Raw genomic sequence first — 21,349 nt, forward strand, 5'->3', positions numbered from 1 at the left:
CTACTCATTCCTTTATTTCTTTATTCATTGACTCATTCATTCACTCGTTCAACAAATGCTTGTTGAGCACCTATTCTGTGCTAAGAGGAGTGCTAGGCTTTGAGGGTACAGAGTTCGGTATGAGGGGTACTGGTAGTCCAGCAAGGATGGTGTCCATGACGATGACTAGTCTCCTGTCTGTGGTGCTAGAGGAGCCCCATGTCTAGAGTTCCAGCAGGGTCCCTGTAACACTTTCTGGGGTAGGATGAGATGAATTTTTTCATCACTCTGTTCAACAAACACTAATGGAACCAGGCACGGTTCTAGCACTGGGTGCTAGAAATACAAGCTAACTCTTTCTTCCAGCTTTCCCTCCCTGGCAGTCAGCAAAGCAGGGTTCTAAGTTCTGAGCCACAGTGGTGACTCTCAAATCAGAGCAAGCTTTCCAGTGGGCAGAGCTGGGGCAGGATGATGAGTGAGAGAACCCTGGAGAGGGCCCTGTGTTGCTGGTGTATGTTGGGTGAAGAGTGTCCTGCCATCATATGTAGGGGGGCAGCTCTCACCTGGCCAGCATCAGTTGTTGTTGTTATTATTTTTACTTTCTTGGATTTGCCTGAACCCCTTTGCCACTGTCACCACCTTTTGTTTTTGAAAGATTTCCTCCTCCCACTCTGGGTGTCTTTAGGGTTTCTCAACTTTCCAGTTCCCAAAGCAAGCACAGAGTCCTTGGAACAGTGCTTCTCAAAGAATTTTCCGTGGCCCAACAGCATAGCATCACCTGGGAATTCATCAGAAATGTTTGGACCTCAGTACCAAATCAGACAGGGTGCAGGTGGGTGTGTAGCCCTCTGAGTGGTTCTGATGCCCACTCAAGTTTGGGAACTACTGCTTTGGAGGAGTCTTAACATTTTTATGTTTACACTGAGGCATGATAGAGTACACTGGTTTACTCTTTTGCCTCTTAGGCTCCTGCCTTATAGAGGCTGCCATTCTGAGTGTCAGACATGGAATTCAGAGGGCTGAGTTCTAGTCCCGACTCCTGAGTATGAACCCTGAATATGGTCCAGCATCTCTCTAGAGTTGTGTTCTCTACTGTAAATTGAGGCTGTGGGCTCAGAGAATCTCATTCCCTACTAATCCATGACCCCATTCTGAGGTGGTAAAGGCTAAAAGAAGGTTTGGCCCCACTGGTTGTGGGGAACCCCAGATGTGCGCTAATCCAGGTATTTTCTCATCACAGCTGGTAGAAACTCTAGTACAAAGAGCAATGGGGACAGTTGAACATGGCTCAGGTAACTTGCTGGAAGAGGTAAATAGGAGGAAACACAGGAGGGCATACTAACTAGACCCCGAGGGATGATAGAAATGTCCCTGAGCCATGAGCAACTTCTTGGGTCCAATAACATGTCAGGAGGCCTATGTGTGCCATCTCAGGGTGGATGAAGATCTCACAGCAAAAACAGTAGGGGCTGAAGTGACGCAGGTCTCATTGACACCAGCAAGTCATTTGACTACTCGGGGGTATAATTATACCTTCTGTACCTGCCTTGGAGGTAAGGCAAAGGTTAAAGGAAGAATAAGATAATGGAAAAGTATCACTAAATCATTCTCAATGTACTCTTATGGCTTGGGAAAGTGAGTGCCAGCTCTGTAACATCTAATCTGGGAGACCATCCATGCCTCAAAAATCTAGGTGCAAGTCTCGGAGACATTTCAATTCCTCCCAAAAACCCAGGGCGTTACTTAATTGTGCAGGAAAAAGGGTGAGCCTTGGGCCTTAGTTTTTATTCACTGAGCCAACGACAAATTTGATGCAAAAATTGGATCTGTTGTAAAAGTGTTTAAGGAAGTCATTTTTCACCATCAGGAGCAGCAGGTGGAGGGTACCCTCCTCCTGTTAGCCTCCCCCTTACCTGGGTCTCAGCCGTGGGGTCTTCACTGCCCCACTCTGGAAGCTGCTCACTTGTGATTGTGTTTTCGGCATATTCAAATGACGAGCAGGTCTGAGGCTCTGCTTCATTCTGCTTTTGGGAATTGATTTTTCCTAAATGAGAAAATGTACATGAAATCACAATCTGCTTTCTTCAACCCTTTACAAGTTAAGGGAGGGAAGTGGAGAGACATTCAGAAATAATAAAAAAGATCCAAACACAGTTAAAGCTGGATTTCCCAACATCCTGTCCCCTGCAAGTCTGTGCCACCCAAAACATCTGCATTGCACTGCTATGACTATCTCTAGAAGGTGTCCATCTCGGAGAGCTGAAGGCAAACTTTTCCACAAAATATTGACAAACTTTTCATGTTAGGAAGGGGTTAATGAGCAAATCCTTTGGGAAACACTGATTACTCCTCAAATAGTGTTAATCATCAGACAACAAACAGGTTTCCTTTTGGGAGCACTTCTCAGAGCCTTCATTGTGCTATTGAAAATTGTCATAACGTCCAAAGAAAGGGTTTGATTTAGAGCCCTAAATAATATGCCCTATTCTGAAGACAGTACTGTAACTTCAGAGAGAAAAGTCTTTTCCAGAACTTTTTTTTCAGGGTTCATATTTAGAGTATAAGTATATTATGAGAATGTCAGGTTGTCTGATTTCAAAGGCAGACCTTTGTCCCACGCTTCTTTTGAACTTGTGGTATTAAAGTAAAAAAATCTTAAAAAAAAAAAAAAAAAAAAAAGGAAGAAGAAGAAAAAGCCCTTCCCAAACATATTTGGGCAGGGAACCCTTATTTTCCTAGAATACTCATTAAGGTCATTCCCAATGCACTCAGAATGTATTTTCGACAACTGCGCTCTTAAAGATTTTGCAGGGCAGTACTCCCAAGCTTTTATGTGTATATGCATCAGTTGAGCTTTTGTTAAATTGCAGCGTCTGAATCAGGAGGTCTAGACTGTGGGTCTGAGATTCTGCATTTCCGGAAAGCTCCCGGGCGATCTTGATGATACTAGCCCATGGATCACACTTTGAGAAGCAAGGGTGTAATTAGCAGGGAATGATTAAAGTTCCCCCATTATCCTTAATAGTAGATTAACCTGCAGAGTGAATTCCTTCCTCATGCCAGAAAGGAGAATCGCTGTTATTACCCTCCATCCTCAGTGATTACCAACAGGACATGCTGTGAGAGCCTCTCAATAGCATTTTGCTTGTGAGCAGAAGCAAAGTCACTATATTTTTATCAGCACTGTGAGACTTGTCCAGTTACGTTTTTTTTTTTTTTTTTGATTATGGGAATAAGTGAAAAACCAATGGAAATACATGCATTAAATAGGAAGTGACTCCTCTTAAGTGGGAATGACCTCACTTTCCTTTTGCTCCAGCTTGTCCTCCCATTCCCTGATTTTTCAAGTGAGTCACTGATGGCCACAGAGAAAAGAGCAGCCTTGGAAAGGCAGCCCTGCCTCAGGACCACAGTGACGTTATCATTTGGTAGACAGGAAGCTGCAGGGTGGGTGACACAAAAATACCTTGTGATTCTGTTGACCTCATTCTCTACCATATACTACTTTCTTACAACTCTTCATGACAATTTAATTAAGACACAAACCTCCAAAAACCAACGCAGTGAATATTAGCAGCATGATCAGAACAATCTCCTTCCAATCCCCTTCTTATGAAGCAATTCAAGGCTTGTGGTTTCTATTCAATTTGTTATAATGACAGTGTTTAATCATGAAGTCTACACGGCAGCCCGTCGCTGAATTGAGGTCACACATGTGACTATTCAAGCATGGAGCACATAATCTATAACTAAGATTTCGCCCCTGAATCTCTGGAGGCTGTCATTAATTAACAATGCATTTATTTAAAAAATAATATGCATTACAGCCTTTTAAAATGTAGCCTTGGCTTGGAATGAGCAGAAGTTTGTGATGAAACATTCATGGCAGTTTGCATTGTTGTATGAAGAACTCAGCTGTGGGAATAGCTCAATCACATATATTCAAAGATATTTAATTAAAAGTCTTCTTTTCTAATTTCTCAAAAGCCGATCATATAATTTCTACTTGTGGCTCCTTTCTAAGTCATGAAATTATAAAAGAAAGTCTTTAGAGTTCTTGTTCATATGCTTATGCATGTCGTTAGTGCAACATAAGCCACGCAAGTTAAAAATTATTTAGTGTCATCTCACACTGCAATAAATATTTTAAATCTTGAAGGAACAATGAAAAAACTTTGACCTTTAGCCTGGTCCTATCTTTAATCATGGAAGCTTGTTTCAATTACTGTGGCGAAGGGTGGTGCATCTCACTGAGGAGGCTCATTCCACTCTATTGCAGTTAATGCACAATCCACTGCTGATATATCAAACTAAGTTTTTTATAGTTCAACATATAAATATATTTGAGCAGGATAGGAATATGTCAGAAGACATACATTTCTGGTTAGAGGGCAAACAACATTTCAGCTAAATTTATGTCTCAGGCCTAAACTGGTCTATATTCAGAGTTAGGCTTTAAAAAGATAAAATCCTATGTGTGTGTTGTGTGGCTTTTTTCTTTATCAATTTTTTTTTTTTTTACTTTTTTTTTTTCTTTATCAATTTATATGTCCATGTACCTGTGCTTACGTGCTTGTTTCTTTTATGCATGTGTTTACCCCCTATCGTGATATTAAGAATAGATGATGTTTAGTATTTGTCTTTTTACTTTTGTTTGAGGACATATAGGGATTTTCATGTATCCACATTCCCATTGGGTGGAGGTCACTGACTGGACCTCCTGGTGGAAACCTTTTCTGCTGCCTGTTTTCCATTTTTGTCAGAAAGTGCATTGTTTTGGTGTGGAAACAGTCTAATTTGGAAGGTCACAGGTGTTTTACCTGAGGAGGCTGGTTTGGGGAGCCGACTTTCCAGAGGCCGCATCCCCCTGGCGGTCATGATGGGGTCAGATGTGGAATGAACAATGGTGTTATCTGCAGAGGCGTGGCTGTCTGCAGAGGAAGGTACTTCTCGTTCAAGGGTCTGAGCCCTGATGGAAGAAGCTGCACAAAGTGCTGGCTGGAGAGACAGGATGGGCTCTGTGTCCTCTGGGGAGTCTGGGTGGCAGATGTATCGCCCTGTGGAGCGATTTCCCGAGTCTGGGAGTGGGAAGGTTCCAATCCCACTGTCCAGTGTCCTCATCAGGCAGTTGGATTCTAGAGAGAATAACAAAGTGAGGATTAGACAGGGTTCACATAAAAGGATAAAAGGATCATGAGCATTTTTATCCAATCTGGAGGAAGGGGGTATCTAGAAGGAAGAAATACTATTAATGGGATAGTACATTTCCAGTGAGTGGCACCAAAGAGACATTTAATTGAACACGGAAATATCCCCTTCACATAATATGAGGTAAGACAGCTAGCCATTACTAGCATTAAGAGTCACATGTACATATATTCTGGATGGTTCTCTAGAACTGTCAAACAAAAAGAACAGCCGTTAGAGACCAAAAGTTATTTTTAGTCACCTTTATTTTGATTGGGAATCATATGACTTCAACCAATTAGGTGAAATTTATTAACCGAAATATGATGAGTAATGAGCACACATAACACTCTGAAGTGATGTCCTAACAAAGGTAATTGTGCATCTCTTACATGAATTATTAACCACTTGACAGTTAACTAAGTCTCTGGCCTCTCAATTTAACTGTGAAGGCAAGTAATTCATATGCTATAAGGGTCATCCCAAAAGATACCTTACCCATGGTATTATCACTTTATCATGTGGGCTTCATTTGACCCAACTGCCATTTAAAGTCAATTAATTGAGAGCCACCATCTGTCTTTCACTCTCACTTCATGCAGTGACACAACCCATTAATACTTGTTGGATTTCTTGTCACTCTCAGAGATCTCACTATTCCCTAAAACAAATTGAGTTGATTTCACCACACATGTGTAATATATTCTGCTGTGTCTCATCTTTAAAAAATTTTGTGGGCAGCCCCGGTGGCTCAGTGGTTTAGCGCCGCCTTCAGCCCAGGGCCTGATCCTGGAGATTCAGGATCAAGTCCCGCGTCGGGCTCCCTGCATGGAGCCTGCTTCTCCCTCTGCCTGTGTCTCTGCTGCTCTCTCTCTCTCTCTCTCTCTCTCTCTGTGTCTCTCATTAATAAATAAATAAAATCTTTTTTTTTTAAAAGAAATTTTGTGTACAAAAATACAGTATGAAAAAATTATTGCTGTAATGGTAGTATGGTTTATTCAAGCCAATGAGACAACTTCCAAGATCTGCTTATCACTCCAAAAGCTTCCTGTTTATAGGATAGTCTTAGAAGAAAACATCCTTAGTAAAGTTTGTGTCAGCCGCTTGTAGTTCTAACATGCAGCAAAACTTAGTACCGTGTCAGGCATGGTGGTGAATATAACAGAATATGACATAATCTTCGTATCTCAAGGCTCAACAGCTAACATTTCAGTAGTGTTTTATGGAACAATGGCTTATAAAGTGCAAACTGCCAATAACTATTGTGTGACCTCTGACACAGGATTCTTAACCTCTGGAGCTCTCAGGTTCCTTATGGGATTGCTGTGAGGATAAAAATGTTTGCCATCCAATCTCTAGAATTTAGAACAATATCAAGCATTCGGTGGGAGATAGCTGAAAGTTAAATAACAAATAGTGACATATGCAAAATGTTCAGCCTATTTATCAGATTTTAGAGATACTTGGCAGGCGGATAGTTTATCCATAAGTGCCTCTCTTACACAATCTCATTTGATGCTGAGCAATTTATGTCAGAATTCCTGAAACTCTCCCTTCCCTATTCTCTTCCTCAAAAGCTCTGTGCCACCAATGAGTAGTAGAATTCTGGGAATTTCCTAACAGTAAGGTTAAAACAAAGGTGTAGGGCTATGGACAGTCTTCGCTCTCATAGATTTGGTGCTGGTTTTGGAAGTACTAGGAGACAGAGTCCTTATCGAAAAAGAAGCTTCTGTTTTCAACGGGATATTTAGTGGGAAGATGCAGATACCCTCTACATTTAGCAGCCATGAGATCCTAGAAAGTGGTCAGGAACTGCCTGGGCCCTGATTCATATAGCTATGGCCTGGGGTGGGGCTTTTCTTTTTCAGGATTACAAGGGCTAAATTTTAGCCCCATTCATTTCAAGGTCTCCACCTGGCCAGCTTTACTCTCAACCAGCTTCAAAGATTGTTCATTACCTTCTCCATTCATCTTCTTCTCAATTAAGGGGACCTGATTATTTACAGAGGGGCCTTTTTGAGAAATGAGCAGCTGTTTGCATGGGGAGGCATTGCCAGAAGAGTTTAAAAAGAAAGACCCCCGGCATTGGCATTCAGATTTCAAGGTCTTTTCTTCATTTTAGCCAAGAAATACAAAACCCCTCAGAGTTAGCATGTCCACATGTTGTACTAAGGAGCAATTCTAAGAGTCGAAATTATTTCAGTCTCACACAGGAACAAATGGATCTTCATCAGAACTGACCCAGTGTTTGGGAGCAGGAAGCAGACTCATTGGCTTTAACAGCTGAGGTGTGTTAGTCCTCACAGGCCCCAGGCTCCCTCCTGTGATTATTTCCTCCCAGCACCTGCAGGATTGCTTAGCCCTGAACTAAAGAGTGCTCAGCAGGATGAAACATGGGGAGTTCTTTTCCTTTTGTGCACTTGAACCATCAAGTTTGGCTGATCATTGTAGCCACTTAGTACTTCACTTCTTTCTTTGCCTCCTGTCTTCAGATTCTCAATCTTATAAGGTTAGGAACTATCATCACCATCTACAAATGAGGAATCCTAGTTCAAAAGGGTTAAGTAACTCACCCAAGGCCATGAGCTATAAAGAGCTTGGATTTGAATCCAGTCAAGTATAACTACAAAGACCATGCTTTTAGCCATCAAGCTATCCTCATCCTTCCCAAAGTACAGACAAATCCGGAAGCAGAGTCTACTCAGTTACTAGCCATTGAGGCAGCCTTGTGAACAGAAAGCTCCCAGAATGCCTCCCCGCCTCCCCACCCCTGCTCCTAGGTAAAGGCATTCAGCTTGTCCCCTGGAATTGAAGCAGGTACCTGAATTCTAGCTGGCTCTCTTGCTCCCCATCCTGAGGTCTGAGTCTACCTTGATGTTTCCTGTATCTAATGGTTGTTGCCCGCACTCAGGATGCCCGCACATCCCGATCTGCATGGGTTCTGAGGACCATGACTGCGCAGTAACTCTTCCCCTCTGCCTTCTTCAATTGCATCCATAGACTTTCAGGCCCAGGTTTTTAAGGCATTAATTTCAATTCTCTGGATTAGGTGATAGGCATTGTCTCCAAGGGCAGTTTTCTGGCTTTGTCTGAGAACTCTCTCCCCTCCAAGTATTTGATGGCTCAGAGAGCATTGAATCCAGTCCTCTCAAATGGAGACTCAAAAAGCAAAATGAGATCCTTGACTGCCATTACCGTGATTTTTCTAGGGAAAGCTCCAGCCGCCAAGGCCTGTGTGCTGGCCTGGACTATAACAGAAGGCTGGAAATAGGGCGAGGAGAGGTCATAGGAAAACTGGTGAAGACAGGCTAAGTATGGTACCCTTCTGAAAATACCAACATTTTCTGGTTTCTGTCCCCTTAAATGATTTTCCTTTCCCTTCTTTCCTTTTATAATATTGTCATACCAGAATCTAAAGAGGACTTTTGGTATTCCTGAGTTCTCAGATTCTCTGAGAACTGTGTGCTCTGACACTAAACTCATAAACCACCTGCTATTAAAGCCATTTTTTATTTCTAAAAATTACAGATGCCAAATGTAGTGAATTTGAAGAACTCATTTGTAAGTACCTATGAAATGAGGTGTAGACAGTCAGGGACTCAGGCACCATATGCCAAGTTTCACCCTCAAGCAAATTTCTCCAGAATGCATAAACCTTTGGAAATGGAGTTTATATTGAAAATGCTGACACCTTCTTTATGCAGTTTCTTTAAGGTTCTGTAAGTTTCTCACAGTTCATAAAAATACTGTAACCTGAGAAAGTGTTAGATATTGTACTTCTGAAGCCAGCTTTTTTTTTTTTTTTTCTCAGAGAATTAGAAGAACTCACAAAGTAATTAAATGGCTGTGATAGGAACAAAGTTCAAAGTGGCAAGCTGACCTTGCATCTCGAATGAGTTGACAGTCTTGATCTCGACAAGTATAAGTTCACATTTGTGGCTGTGAGAACAGCTGCCAACAGGGCCTTGCTAATGAGTTCAAGGATTGGGTCTCCGGATGACCAGCAGGTTTCATTCTTCCAAGGTTACCAATCGTGCCTCTGACCCTGGTCAGCCCTTCCACCTACTTCTCATTGTCCCATTTGCCTACTCTCTCTCTCTCTTTCACTCTCTCAAGGTTAAGTTCTCTTGCTTATTGGCACCAACAAGCCCCAGGAGTTTCATGGGATGACTCACAGTGGTGCTTCCCAGTCCTTTTAATGTCATAGCACACATAGAAAATATGAAGCTCTCTGAGGAAAACCCTGGCTACTTGAGAGCTGAGGGTTCAACATCTCAGCACTCCTGGGATCCATTCAGGGCATCAGCAGCAGACTGGGAGGGAATCTCTTATGTACAGGTTGGACTCAGATTCTTTTACTCACACCTCAAATGCATCACCTTGTGGATCTCCGGCAGGCAAGGGGATGGATACATTTTTGGTCTCTTAGCAGCTGATACACACATTTCTAGGCCCTTCTTTCTTGGGGAAAAAGTGCAGAGTGCTTAGATTAGGAGTATTTTCTGGCATTGAAGCTTCAGTAACTTCAGAGGGAAGTTACTGTGCCTAAGAGGGAGACAAACATTCCAGGAGTGGGTGAGCAGCCAAAAAGGGTGAGGTTCTGCATGAGATGATGGCAGAAAAGAAGTTCTGCAGAAACATTTCCACTGGGGATTTGTCAACTCAAGGTGCATGATATAAAAATCCCCACTCAGTGCACCAAGAAGCTTTAGCACTTATGCTCCTGGTACCTGGGGTCTCGGTAGGTGGTTTTTCAGTTTCCTCATCTGAAAATTAGGTCATACAGCCTTCATGATGGGGGCGCTTTTAGGCCTAGAAACACAGATAGCATCTAATAAGTATAGCATGATGTCTGGAATAGGTACACAGTTATCATTCAGAAACTAGCACAGTTCTCTAAACAAGTGTTAGTAGGCTGTAAGCATTCTGAGGCCAGACTGGATTTTATTTATGTCCATGGTATTCTCATGTAAGTCCATTCCTGATTCTATATTGTCCTTTTTCAAGAATATGGCGATTATATGCTGATAGAGCTGATACCAATTACAGGCTTATCAAGTATCTGATATATTTTCTATCACCAGGTTCAGCACAGGGCCTGACACACAGTCAGTTCTCACTGAGTGTAATGAAAAGAGCAGGTGGAGAAAAAACATCTCTAATCTTTAGAAAATGCTTCTTGAAATTAAATTGAATACGAAGCTTTCTTTTTGAAACCCCAATGTGCTGCCTTTTGTTCTGACTCTAGCAACCAAAGAAAAGAGCTGTCTTCCTTCTTCTCTAGGGCCATTTTTCACATACAGTCAGACTTCATTAATTCAGATAGCCAGAGGAATAAGATCATTCAGAATTATTGAATATTTTAAAGACCAATTTCTTAATACTTCCAAGCCCTTAGAGTAAGGGTCTATGACCAAGATGAAGGACAGCTACTAGAATGGTGTTTTGGTGTCTTTCTCAGTCTCCCACCCCCTCCCTCCAAAGCATCACTGGCCAGATATTCTCAGGTTTAGAAGAAGCCAGAGTGGCACCATTGCTTGGCCCTCATCCTCAGGGATTCTGGATGCCACACTGAGTGTTGGCATCCTCACTTAACACTGGTGTCCACTGTAGCATAAGAACTAAGCTAGGACAGAGTCAAGTTCCTGGGGATCATTTGTTGTGAGTAGATGAGATTATTCAGTAACGTCTTACATGGATTTATGCAAAACAGTGAGTTTCTTTCTTTTAAAACAATTTGTTCCCTCAAGTGGATTATTCCAAACTTGTTTTATATTATTTCTTTACACAGTACTGTTTATCTTTAAAAATAGCTGCAAAGGGAAAAGTATATTTCCAGCATTGTGTCAGCTGATACAAACTTCCCAGTTGGTGGAATCTGACTGAGGAATGATCTTGAGTGTTTGGAAAATGCCACTAAATCCCGCCCCCCACCAGCCTTCTCTTCTACAGATTAAAGCGTCTCAAACTTTTTCTCACAGATCCTATCGCACAAATCCGTGATCGCCTGAATTTGTAAACCCAAACTCCTGGTAGTAGTAATGTATTTGTCCAAAGAGATCATTGGATAGGATAGGTTTGAGGAAATCTGACTTGAGTTCTAAGTTACCCTGAATATTCAGAAGAAGGAAGTGAAGAGAGAATAGTAGACATCGGAGCTGGAAAGACAAGGTTTGAAGACCCATGTGGCTACCTGCTAGCTATATGACAACAGGGTTTGAAAACTATTCAGAGTGTGTACAATGACAGCTCATTTGTAATAAGCCTGGCACAAAGTTTCTGACAATGCAGGGGCTTAATATGTTGCCACAAGTGGTTGATAGGGAAAGGTAGGGGCCCCTACCATACACTGTCATGGAACTCAAAGTAAACCAAACTTCCACCTGCATGGTTAGTATTCTATGGCAGCACCTGGTCTATTTTCCTAAACAACTACCATGTGGTGATTTCCTAAGCAATCACCTTTTGGTAACCATTTCTTTGGGCTGATTGTAATCATCAATGAGCACAGTGAGTACAGGGCAAAGTACTTGGAATTGGTGGCAAGCTGCCTCGTGCATAGAAAAGTTGGAGTCCATTCTCTCAAGAAATCCATTTTGGAGTTGGCACTGTGTAAAGCTTTTTAAAAAGCCTAAATGAATGATATTTACCTATGTTCCCTTGCTCGCAGACTTATTACATTCTTGGGGAACATTTGCAAATTAGTAATCCATGATTTTCAGTTAGCAAAGGTACAGCACATCTATCCTATAAAGCTGTACTTGGTCTTGAGCAATGATTTGCCCTCTCTTACAGGTTCAAACAAACTACTTTAGTAACCATGGGCATTTTTTTCCTCTTCAACAATAATAAATTCCAGGAAAAGAGAAAATTTAAAAGTCCAAGTGATTTTTTGCTTTGAGCATTTCTATCACATCTACAAGTTTTAGCCAAAAATGCAACGAGGACCCAATACAGCTCACCAGCCAGAAAGGGTGTTTATATAGGTGCTAATATCCATGCCATAGTACCAATTGGCATGCTTTCTTCTAATGCAAGTGGTCATGTAAAGAAGTCTTTGTATGGCTTCTCTCCAGGTTCCTAAACATCTCTTAGCTACGTGTGGTATTGGCACCAGAAACTTAAACCACAGATGGGAGAACAGATCTCTTTATTTGCACATCCTTCTCTTCATCTGTATGGCTGAAACAAACTAAAAAAAATAAGCCTGTTGCCAAAGCCACATCAATTACATGTAGGTTATTCATTCTAAGTTTACTCCGTGGTTTTTTTCAAAGTAGTCAAAAATGACTATATTGGCTATTTATTCACAACTACTGGGTAACTTTGGCTGTGGCATTAAGATGACCTTCTGGAAGAGTAAATTCAATTTGATGGCTTTGGAATGCATGAGAGTACTCAGCCGTTGAATTCCAAGTGGATTTAAGCTTTCTGAGACTTGAAAAGTATATAGAAGAATATAAATTTGTTTTCCAGTCCCCTGTGCTCTCTTTGATATCAAGGAAGACCTGGATGTTGGGGGTCTGGTGCACTGCTACACAGAGAATGAATATGAGAAAGAAATAGGGAATTAACATGACAAAAAATTAAAGGGAAAAACCAGACCATTAAATTCCTTTGTAAAGATGAAGGACAAGTTATTTAAACCAATACAAAAGATGTGCCACCTTAGGCTGGGTTGGTAGCCAGTGAACAAATATTCTGTGTCTGATAGCAGTGTCACATAAAATATTGTGGTGGGATGTGATTTAAGGATATAAACTGGAAAAGGTGAGATTTGCGTGTCGTATGTCCATGTAGACCATGAATTTATAGAAATACTTCTTGAATTTATTTACATATCCAGCTGGTAAAACTCCTGAGGGGGAAAAAATTCTTTAAGTTTGCTGTAAGATGTGTTCCTTCCTGTCAATAATATTAAAACAACCTCTTCTAAGGTTCTGAGGGTGGCTCTTGGTCTAGAATTTTGGGATTTGTTGTACAACTTTCTGAATCCTTCTTTTACAATTGTTAATAATTATCTCTATTCTCTTAACCCTCCAGACTGAACTATCTTGAGATCGTCACATAACTCCTTAATGTCATGCTATGCTACTATGCTTGTCATGTAAAACAATGCACAGACTTGTATGCAATATTTACTGTAATACAGAAGAGTAGTCTAATGTGACCTGTATGGTTTAACAGCAAACACTTGTTCAAATTTTTCAGCTGATCTAGGAACTGACTTGGATCCCAGACTCCTACATCCTATTTTGCAAGTTGACACTTCAGGTCAAAGTCCTTGATGATGAGCATACACACAGATCCCTCCCAACTCCCCATAAAGTAATGACTACCCCTTGACTATTTTCCTCTCCATATGTCAAGTCTTGTCCTCTTTGCTTTGATATTTTTCTAACTTAAAAAACAAGACAAAACACAACATTGTACTCTCATTAGCTAAACTTTCTAGAGTACAATAAAAATGTAGAATCACAATGGTTCCAGTCCTGATCTGTGATCACCACTTTTTAAAAAAGATTTTATTTATTTATTCATGAGTGACACAGAGAGAGAGGCAGAGACATAGGTAGAAGGAGAAGCAGACCCCTCAAGGGGAGCCTGATTCACGACTTGATCCCAGAACCCTGAGACCACACCCTGAGCCAAAGGTATATCTCAGCCACTGAGCCACCCAGGCGTCTCTGTGATCACCATTTTTTTTTATCTGAAGAAATCCTCTTGTTTCCTGCTATCTTTGCTCATTCTCTATCCATGGCAAAAATAGTCTATCCTCTACATATTTTCCTCCCAATCTAATTATAATTTAGCTATTTGTTTGTATCTTCTTCTAAGATACTTTGGGTTGGTGCTTATGAAAGGCATGTTAAAGATCTACACAAATGGTGTTGACTGATTCTCCTCAGTTCGCAGATTTAAAACATTTTCAGATTACATTCCCAAATTACTAAGTCATGATTTCCCCCTTAGAGAAAGTACAGCATATCTGTCCCAAAATGTTATCCTTGTATCTGCTCAATGATCTACCTTCTCTCATGCATTCGCTCCATCTCTGTTCTGCCAAAAGGAAGTGATAAGTTAAACAATTACCTCGTGAACCTGATAGACATAGATGACTATTACAAGTAATTTTGTCTCTCTAAATCTCTTTTACTCTATATCAGGTTTTCTGAATTGTATGGACTACTGCCTCTACTCTCCATTTCACCTGCTTGGATAACATCTGCTTTGATAAAGCAACTGAGGAAAGGGAGGAAAGAAAATAAATTGGGGGTAAGGTGCTGCAGGAAGAGATTCAAAACAGCTTGATTTGGCGACAAGTGTATAAAAATAGAGAAGCATGGGGAGACTCTTATGTATCAACTTAGCAACAGATAAAAATTTAGTAGGGATGTTTACAATATATCCTACATATTATTACCCTAACTTTTTTATATTAAATTTTTACATGCTCTAAAGTTAAAAATTATTTTAGTTTGTTCATATTACTGCAGTTATAGATATTTAATGAAAGCCTCCAGAAAGATAAACATTTAAAGTTCATAAATGTTTTTCTCCATTTGTCTCTATATTTAATCATTCTCAATGATTTTTTAAATTATATGCAGAAGGAAAGCCCAAGTCGTCATACCTCTGAACTTTTTTTTCTTTAATATTCACCTTAACATGCCTTACTTGCTTGGTTCAGGATTTTAATTATTATAAGGTAATCTATTTTAAGTGAATATTTAAGGATCATTTATTTTTCTTTTATGTGACTGCAGCTGAAATGTGGGTAAAGAGGCTGAAGTTGAAGTGAGCCTGTCTTTCTATTTCAGCTTCCACTCTCCACTCACCAATATTCCATGGTTGTCTTTACAGAAAGGTAATAAAGAAGTAATGAAATCCAACAGACCAGTGGATATGGATATAGGTAAAAATACAGAGAGATTTTTGCTTCTGACCATTAAGGATTAATTGCAACAGGAATACACATACGCTGTTAAACACTGTTTTCAGATATTGGACAGTAGGCAGCATAGAACTTAACCTCAGAATCACGGGAAACAAATCAGGTGAGCCGTACAATCTCCCCAGCCACCTTTCTGATGGCAGTTTCCAGACTGAAACACAGAAAGTGGGAACATGGAGTTTGTGGATCCTGATGAATTAAAGAGATAAATATAGGTGTGTGTGTTTGTGGGGTGGGGCAAGTATCAAGGTTGCTAGAATTTGCAGGGTTGTATATTGGAAAGAAAAAATAACAGAGGTGTGCCTATAGCTTTTGGTTATATACTAATCTGAATATGCATGAGGTAAAACTCATGATGTCAGAGAAACAATTGCTGTGAGACACTAAGGTAAATTTCTTGAGCTCATATAGGCTGAAAATAGTTTTTTTCTACCATTCAGAGAGGCTAGGCCCTCCAATATGGACTATAAGGTAGAGTTCTAAGAAGAGTCAAACCTTAGTAAGAAGGCTAAATTGCACCTAGAATAAAGCCTTCTCTGGACTTGTCAAAACAAAACTTAAGAGTAAGCCTTGACCACGATAGCCAAACTGTGGAAGGAGCCTCGGTGTCCAACGAAAGATGAATGGATAAAGAAGATGTGGTTTATGTATACAATGGAATATTACTCAGCTATTAGAAATGACAAATACCCACCATTTGCTTCAACGTGGATGGGACTGGAGGGTATCATGCTGAGTGAAGTAAGTCAGTAGGAGAAGGACAAACATTATATGTTCTCATTCATTTGGGGAATATAAATAATAGTGAAAGGGAATATAAGGGAAGGGAGAAGAAATGTGTGGGAAATATCAGAAAGGGAGACAGAACGTAAAGACACCTAACTCTGGGAAACGAACTAGGGGTGGTAGAAGGGGAGGAGGGCGGGGGGTGGGAGTGAATGGGTGACGGCACTGGGGTTATTCTGTATGTTAGTAAATTGAACACCAATAAAAAATAAATTAAAAAAAAAAAAGAAAAGAGTAAGCCTTGAAAAATAGAACTAATCTGCAAATACTTTAAAAGCACCCCAGAACAAAGTCCAAAAATTTGTATAGGAATACTGAAATCCAGCACTCAATAATATAAAAGTTATAATCTCTGACATCCAGTCAAAAAGCACTAGGCATGCAAAAAAAACAAAACAAAACAAAGCAAAACAAAACAGGAAAATATGATCCATTTTCAGGAGAAAAATCAGACAACAGAAACAAAAAGTAGTAATGATATAATAAAATTATAACAAAGAACCTTAAAAAACCACAGACATTGTAAATGTGAACATAATTGATAACTTGAACATAATTAAGATATATTAGAATAATAAAAATACCTAAATGAAAATTGTAGACAGGAAAAAAACCTATTTAAATGGAAAAAATACACTATATATGATTAATAACAGATTACCTATCAGATAATAGATATTAGATAACAGATCTGCAGAGATATCAGGTATGGTAGGAAAAAATAGTGAATTTGAAGGCATAAGGATATAAATGATCCAAAACAAAGTATATAGAGAAAAAAGACTTAAAGGAATAAATAGAGCATCAGTGACCTTAGAGTCAATAAGAAGTAGTTTAAATGTGTGTAATTGGCTCTCCAGAATGAAAAAAGAAGAGAAGAAAAACTGTGACAGAAAAACCAAAAATGTACCATATTTGATAAAAACTGTAACTCCAAATCTAAGACAATCAATGAATTCCAACCAGAACCAATATGGAGAAAAACCACTAAGGAACATGATAGTTAAATTGCTGAACATCAACGATAAAGACAAATCTTAAAAGCAACTGAGAATAAAGATGCTCTACAGAAGAACAATGATAAAACAGACAGCAGACTTCATGTCAGGCATTACACAATGCAGAAGATAATAAACATCTTTAAAGTGCTGAATGGAAAAAAAATCCCCCAAACATATTAATCTTATAAAATTAATTTCAACTAACCAACTTTTCAATTATTTTAAAAATAAAGGAAAAAAGGAATAATTTTAAAACAAACAAGAGCTGAGTGGTTCCTGGTGGCTCAGCAGGTAAACTGGCTGACTTTTGATTTCAGCTCAGGTCATGATCTCAGGGTCCTGGAACTGACCTCTGCATCAGGCTCTGCATTCAGTGGCAAGTTTGCTTAAGGATTCTGTGTCTCCCTTTCTCTCCTTCTGCCCCTCCCTCTTCTCAGGCTCTCTCTCACAAATAAATAAATCTTAGAAAACAAAAACAAAAACAAAAACAAAACAAAAACAAAAACAAAAAAAAACAAGAGCTGAGAGAACTCATTGCCAAAAGCATTTTAGTATAAAAAATATTAAATGTATTTCCACAGGCAGATAGAAAATGGATATCAGGTAGAAATTTGGGAGTAAAGAGCACCAAAAATGATAAATACATGTTATATTACAAAATATATTTCTATTTTTAATCTTTTTTTAAAGATAAGTAACTAAAGCAAATACAAGAGCATATTGCAAGGTTTCTAACACATGTAGACATAAAATATAATAATGGCATAAAGGTTGGTAGAGGTTATATAAAAGTAATCTGTGACACATTAAGATAGTGCTAAAGACGTAATTAGACTACATTTAAACATTAGATCAATCACTAAGGGGTACAGCTAATAATCTGCAAGTAGAGATAAAGGGGAATCATAAAAAAATATTCAAGAGAAGGCAGAAAAAAAGACAAAAATATGAAGTACAGAGGGGACAAGTAGAAAGTTACATATTAAGATGGTAGATTTAAGCCAAACATTTAGATAATTACATTAAATGTAAATGGCTTAAACATGCCAATTACTAGGCTGAGTTTGTCAGATATGAATGCAAAAATATAGCAAAACCTAATTATATGCTGTCTAGAGAAATCCACTTTAAATATGTTTATGGATCAGAAGATTCAATACTGTTTAATTCTCTACAAATTGATTTATAGATTCCTGGCAATCTTAATCAAAACACTACCAATCTGCCTTACAGATATGGACAACCTGATTCTACAAGTATTTTGGAAGCACAAACATTTTTTAAGAAGTGAAACAATGTCAGGACTGATGCTACCTAAATTGTATTTGGCTATATACTAATCAAGAGAATTGGATGAGGATTTGCATATAGATTAGTGGAACAGAGCAGACATTCCAGAAATAGACTCACATATATATTGTCAGTTTTCAAAGATGACAAGGTAATTTAATGGGGAAAGATAATGTTAGGACAAAAGCTACTAGAAACACTGAATATTCCTATGGAGAGTAATGAACCTCATCTCTTTCTTCAGACTGTATACAAAAACTAATGCACAGACTAAAACAGAAGAGGCACAATAGTAAAAATTCTAGAAGAAAACAGAGATTATCTTTGTGACCTTTGATTAGGCAATAGTTTCTTAAATAGAGCGCAAAAGCAAAAACCATAAAAGAAAAAAAATGATACATTAGATTATCAAAATAAAATAAAAACTTCCTCTTCAAAGACACTACAAAGAAAATTAAAAGGCAAACAACAGTAAAAAGTTACCTAATAAGGGGCTTGGATCCAGAATAAAAATAACTCCCATAACTTGATAATAACAGAACAAGCAATTCAGTACAAAATTGAGCAAAATTTTGAATGTCTATGTCATCAAAGAAGATATATGGATATCCAATAAAACTAGGAAAGGATGTCCAACATCATTAGTCATTAGGGGGATGCAAATTAAAATCATAGTGAGATATCACTGCACTCCCATAAACATTGCTAAAACTAAAAAGACCAATAATAATAAATGTTGATGAGAATGTGGAGCAAGAAGGACTCATATATTGTTGATAGGATCACAGAATGGTAAAACTACTTTGGAAAATAGTTTGGTAGTCCATCCAAAGACTCAGACACACAAATGTTAAGAGCAGCTTTGTGCATGATAGCTCAAATGAATTTCATACAATGAAATGCCAACTGGTAATGAAAAAGCAGAAACAAAAACATAACTGTGAATATATACAATGTGGATGTTTCTCAAAAGCATTTACACTCATTAAGAGAGCCAAACCCTAAATACTATACAATTTTTCCATTTACATTAAATTTTAGAAAAGGCAAGCCTATAGTGATAGAAACAAATCAGCGGCTGTCTGGGACTATCGATATTGAGAGTGAATTTCATGCAGAGGAACATAAGAAAACATTTTAGGGTGATGAAAATTTTCTGCATCTTTTTAAAAAAATGTATTTACTTATTTATATAAATAAGTAAGTAAGTAATCTCTACATTCAACATGGGGCTCAAACTCATGATCCCAAGATCAAGAGTCACATGGTCTTCTGACTGAGCCAGTAGGGTACCCAGAAAATGTTCTATGTCTTGATTGCGATAGTGGTTATACAACAGTATATATTAATCAAAACTCATGGAACAGTGTATACAGAAAGGGTATATTTTGTTGTATGTAAATTAACCTCAGTATACCCGATTCTAAATATTATATGTTGACCTGGCCAATAAAGATCTACTGAAATCCAAAAATTCAATCCTGATTGAACATGGCTGAACAGAGGAACTGGGATTTCCCCAGGTATAACCTCAAATTCTCCTTAGAGGAATCTGAACATGATGTTGGGAAGGAAGGGGCTTCAGGAGTCCCCAGGGAGCACAACTGGGGCTATTCCTTAATTCCAGATTGAGCAACACACAAGAGGCTCTGTTTACTCCTTCATCCTTTCAAATATCCTGACTAGTAGCTACTAATATCCCCATTTGATAGAGGAGGAAAGCAAAACTCTGAGAAGACAGTCACTTAACAGTGACAGTCTGACTCCAAGGCTCAGTATCACTCTGTTCATAAACCTGCCTCCCAGTGTGGGTGGAGATCCCCAGTATCAGAGAGCCTGCCAGGGACTCTATAGGCCAGTACTTCTCTAGCTTGGGGAGTGGTGCACAGACCCCTGGATTCTCTGGCTATGTGCCTGGTTCTCCTTTGCAAAGAGGGTCTTAGATAAGAAGTCACTAAATGATGACTGGACATGCCCCATGGACATGCCTTTGTCCTTCATCATACCTCATATTTCTGTAGCATCACAACATTTGCTGTTTGCTTACCACAGGGTAAACGCTTTCCTTGCATCAGACCATGATAAAATACGCAGTTGACACATTTTAGATACAAGGAAACAGAGATTTAAAAAGGGAAATAAAGTTGCCCGTGTTCATACAGCTACAAGTAGGAGAGCCAGGATTTGGAGCAAGGCCTATACAAACCACAAAGCTTGCAGATCTGACTGCTACATGATTCTAGTATTGTCTTCTGACCTCAGTTTGCCAAGCACTCTGAATCAATAAGGATACTTTGGGTGGAAAGTGACATATTAAACAGTAAGGATGCATTAGCTCAGAGCCCAGAAGTAGAGCAAGCCTCAGGGCTGCCTTAATCCAGGGCCTCTGTCTTCGTTTCCTTGCAGTTGTCTTGGCTCTGCCCAACCTGTCTGTCAGCTTTGGCTTCATGTCAGTAGGATCTGGCTCTAGCAGCTCCCTACCCATCAGCCGTACACTCCCAAATCTAGAGGGGAAAGAGAAGCTAGATCTTTGCATGATTTCTTTCTACATCTCCAACCACTCTGTCCCCTTAAAATTAGCCAAATGAGGTCACAAGCTTATTCATGGACCAATCCAGGTCACTTGGGGATGGCCATTCACTGACTGGCCCAGGGCATAGCTTCCCCAGGCCAATTGCTTTCAGAGAAAATTACCATAAGTGTCCTAATAACATCATACCCTTGATGCAGAAATGGCTATTCGGAGGCCAACCACAACGTCTGCTATATTCTTTCTTAGTCATTATTTCAACTGAATCTTGGAGCAACACTCAGTGGTAATCTCTACACTTGAGGAAACAAACAGGCAACATGTATCTTTCAGGTAACAAGTACAAATGCAGCAGCCAGGATTCAAAGTCATGTCTTCTCATTCCAAGTTGACATTTCTTTCTACTATTTGGACAACTACTGTGACCATACCCCATTTTCTCACTTCAGACCAAATTCTAAGAAGTTACTAAGAAGATACTCATCTTCAATCCTAGATCTCCTGGTATTTATCATCATTTTTTTTCTAATTCAATAACCACTACATTATGGACTCCAGTAAGCCATTTATAACCGAGTAGGGAGGCTTTTTTTCCCCCAGGACTTCCTTTCCAATGAGGCT

General features: G+C 39.3%; 1 protein-coding gene across 11 annotated transcripts in view; it reads right to left on the minus strand.

Moving 5' to 3' along the window:
- Nucleotides 1–21,349, minus strand: part of NCKAP5 (NCK associated protein 5) — a 973,837-nt gene that overhangs the window by 52,550 nt on the left and 899,938 nt on the right. For all 11 annotated transcript variants that reach the window (XM_038565025.1, XM_038565023.1, XM_038565024.1 and 8 more), the window contains 2 exons: nucleotides 4,800–5,114; nucleotides 1,893–2,023 (listed from right to left, as the gene is read on the minus strand). In XM_038565025.1, coding sequence (XP_038420953.1) covers nucleotides 1,893–2,023; nucleotides 4,800–5,114 — 446 coding nt within the window. The remainder of the gene's footprint in view (nucleotides 1–1,892; nucleotides 2,024–4,799; nucleotides 5,115–21,349) is intronic.

The sequence above is a fragment of the Canis lupus genome, chromosome 19 (genome assembly GCF_011100685.1).
Source record: "Canis lupus familiaris isolate Mischka breed German Shepherd chromosome 19, alternate assembly UU_Cfam_GSD_1.0, whole genome shotgun sequence".
In the NCBI taxonomy this organism is placed as follows: Eukaryota; Metazoa; Chordata; class Mammalia; order Carnivora; family Canidae; genus Canis; species Canis lupus.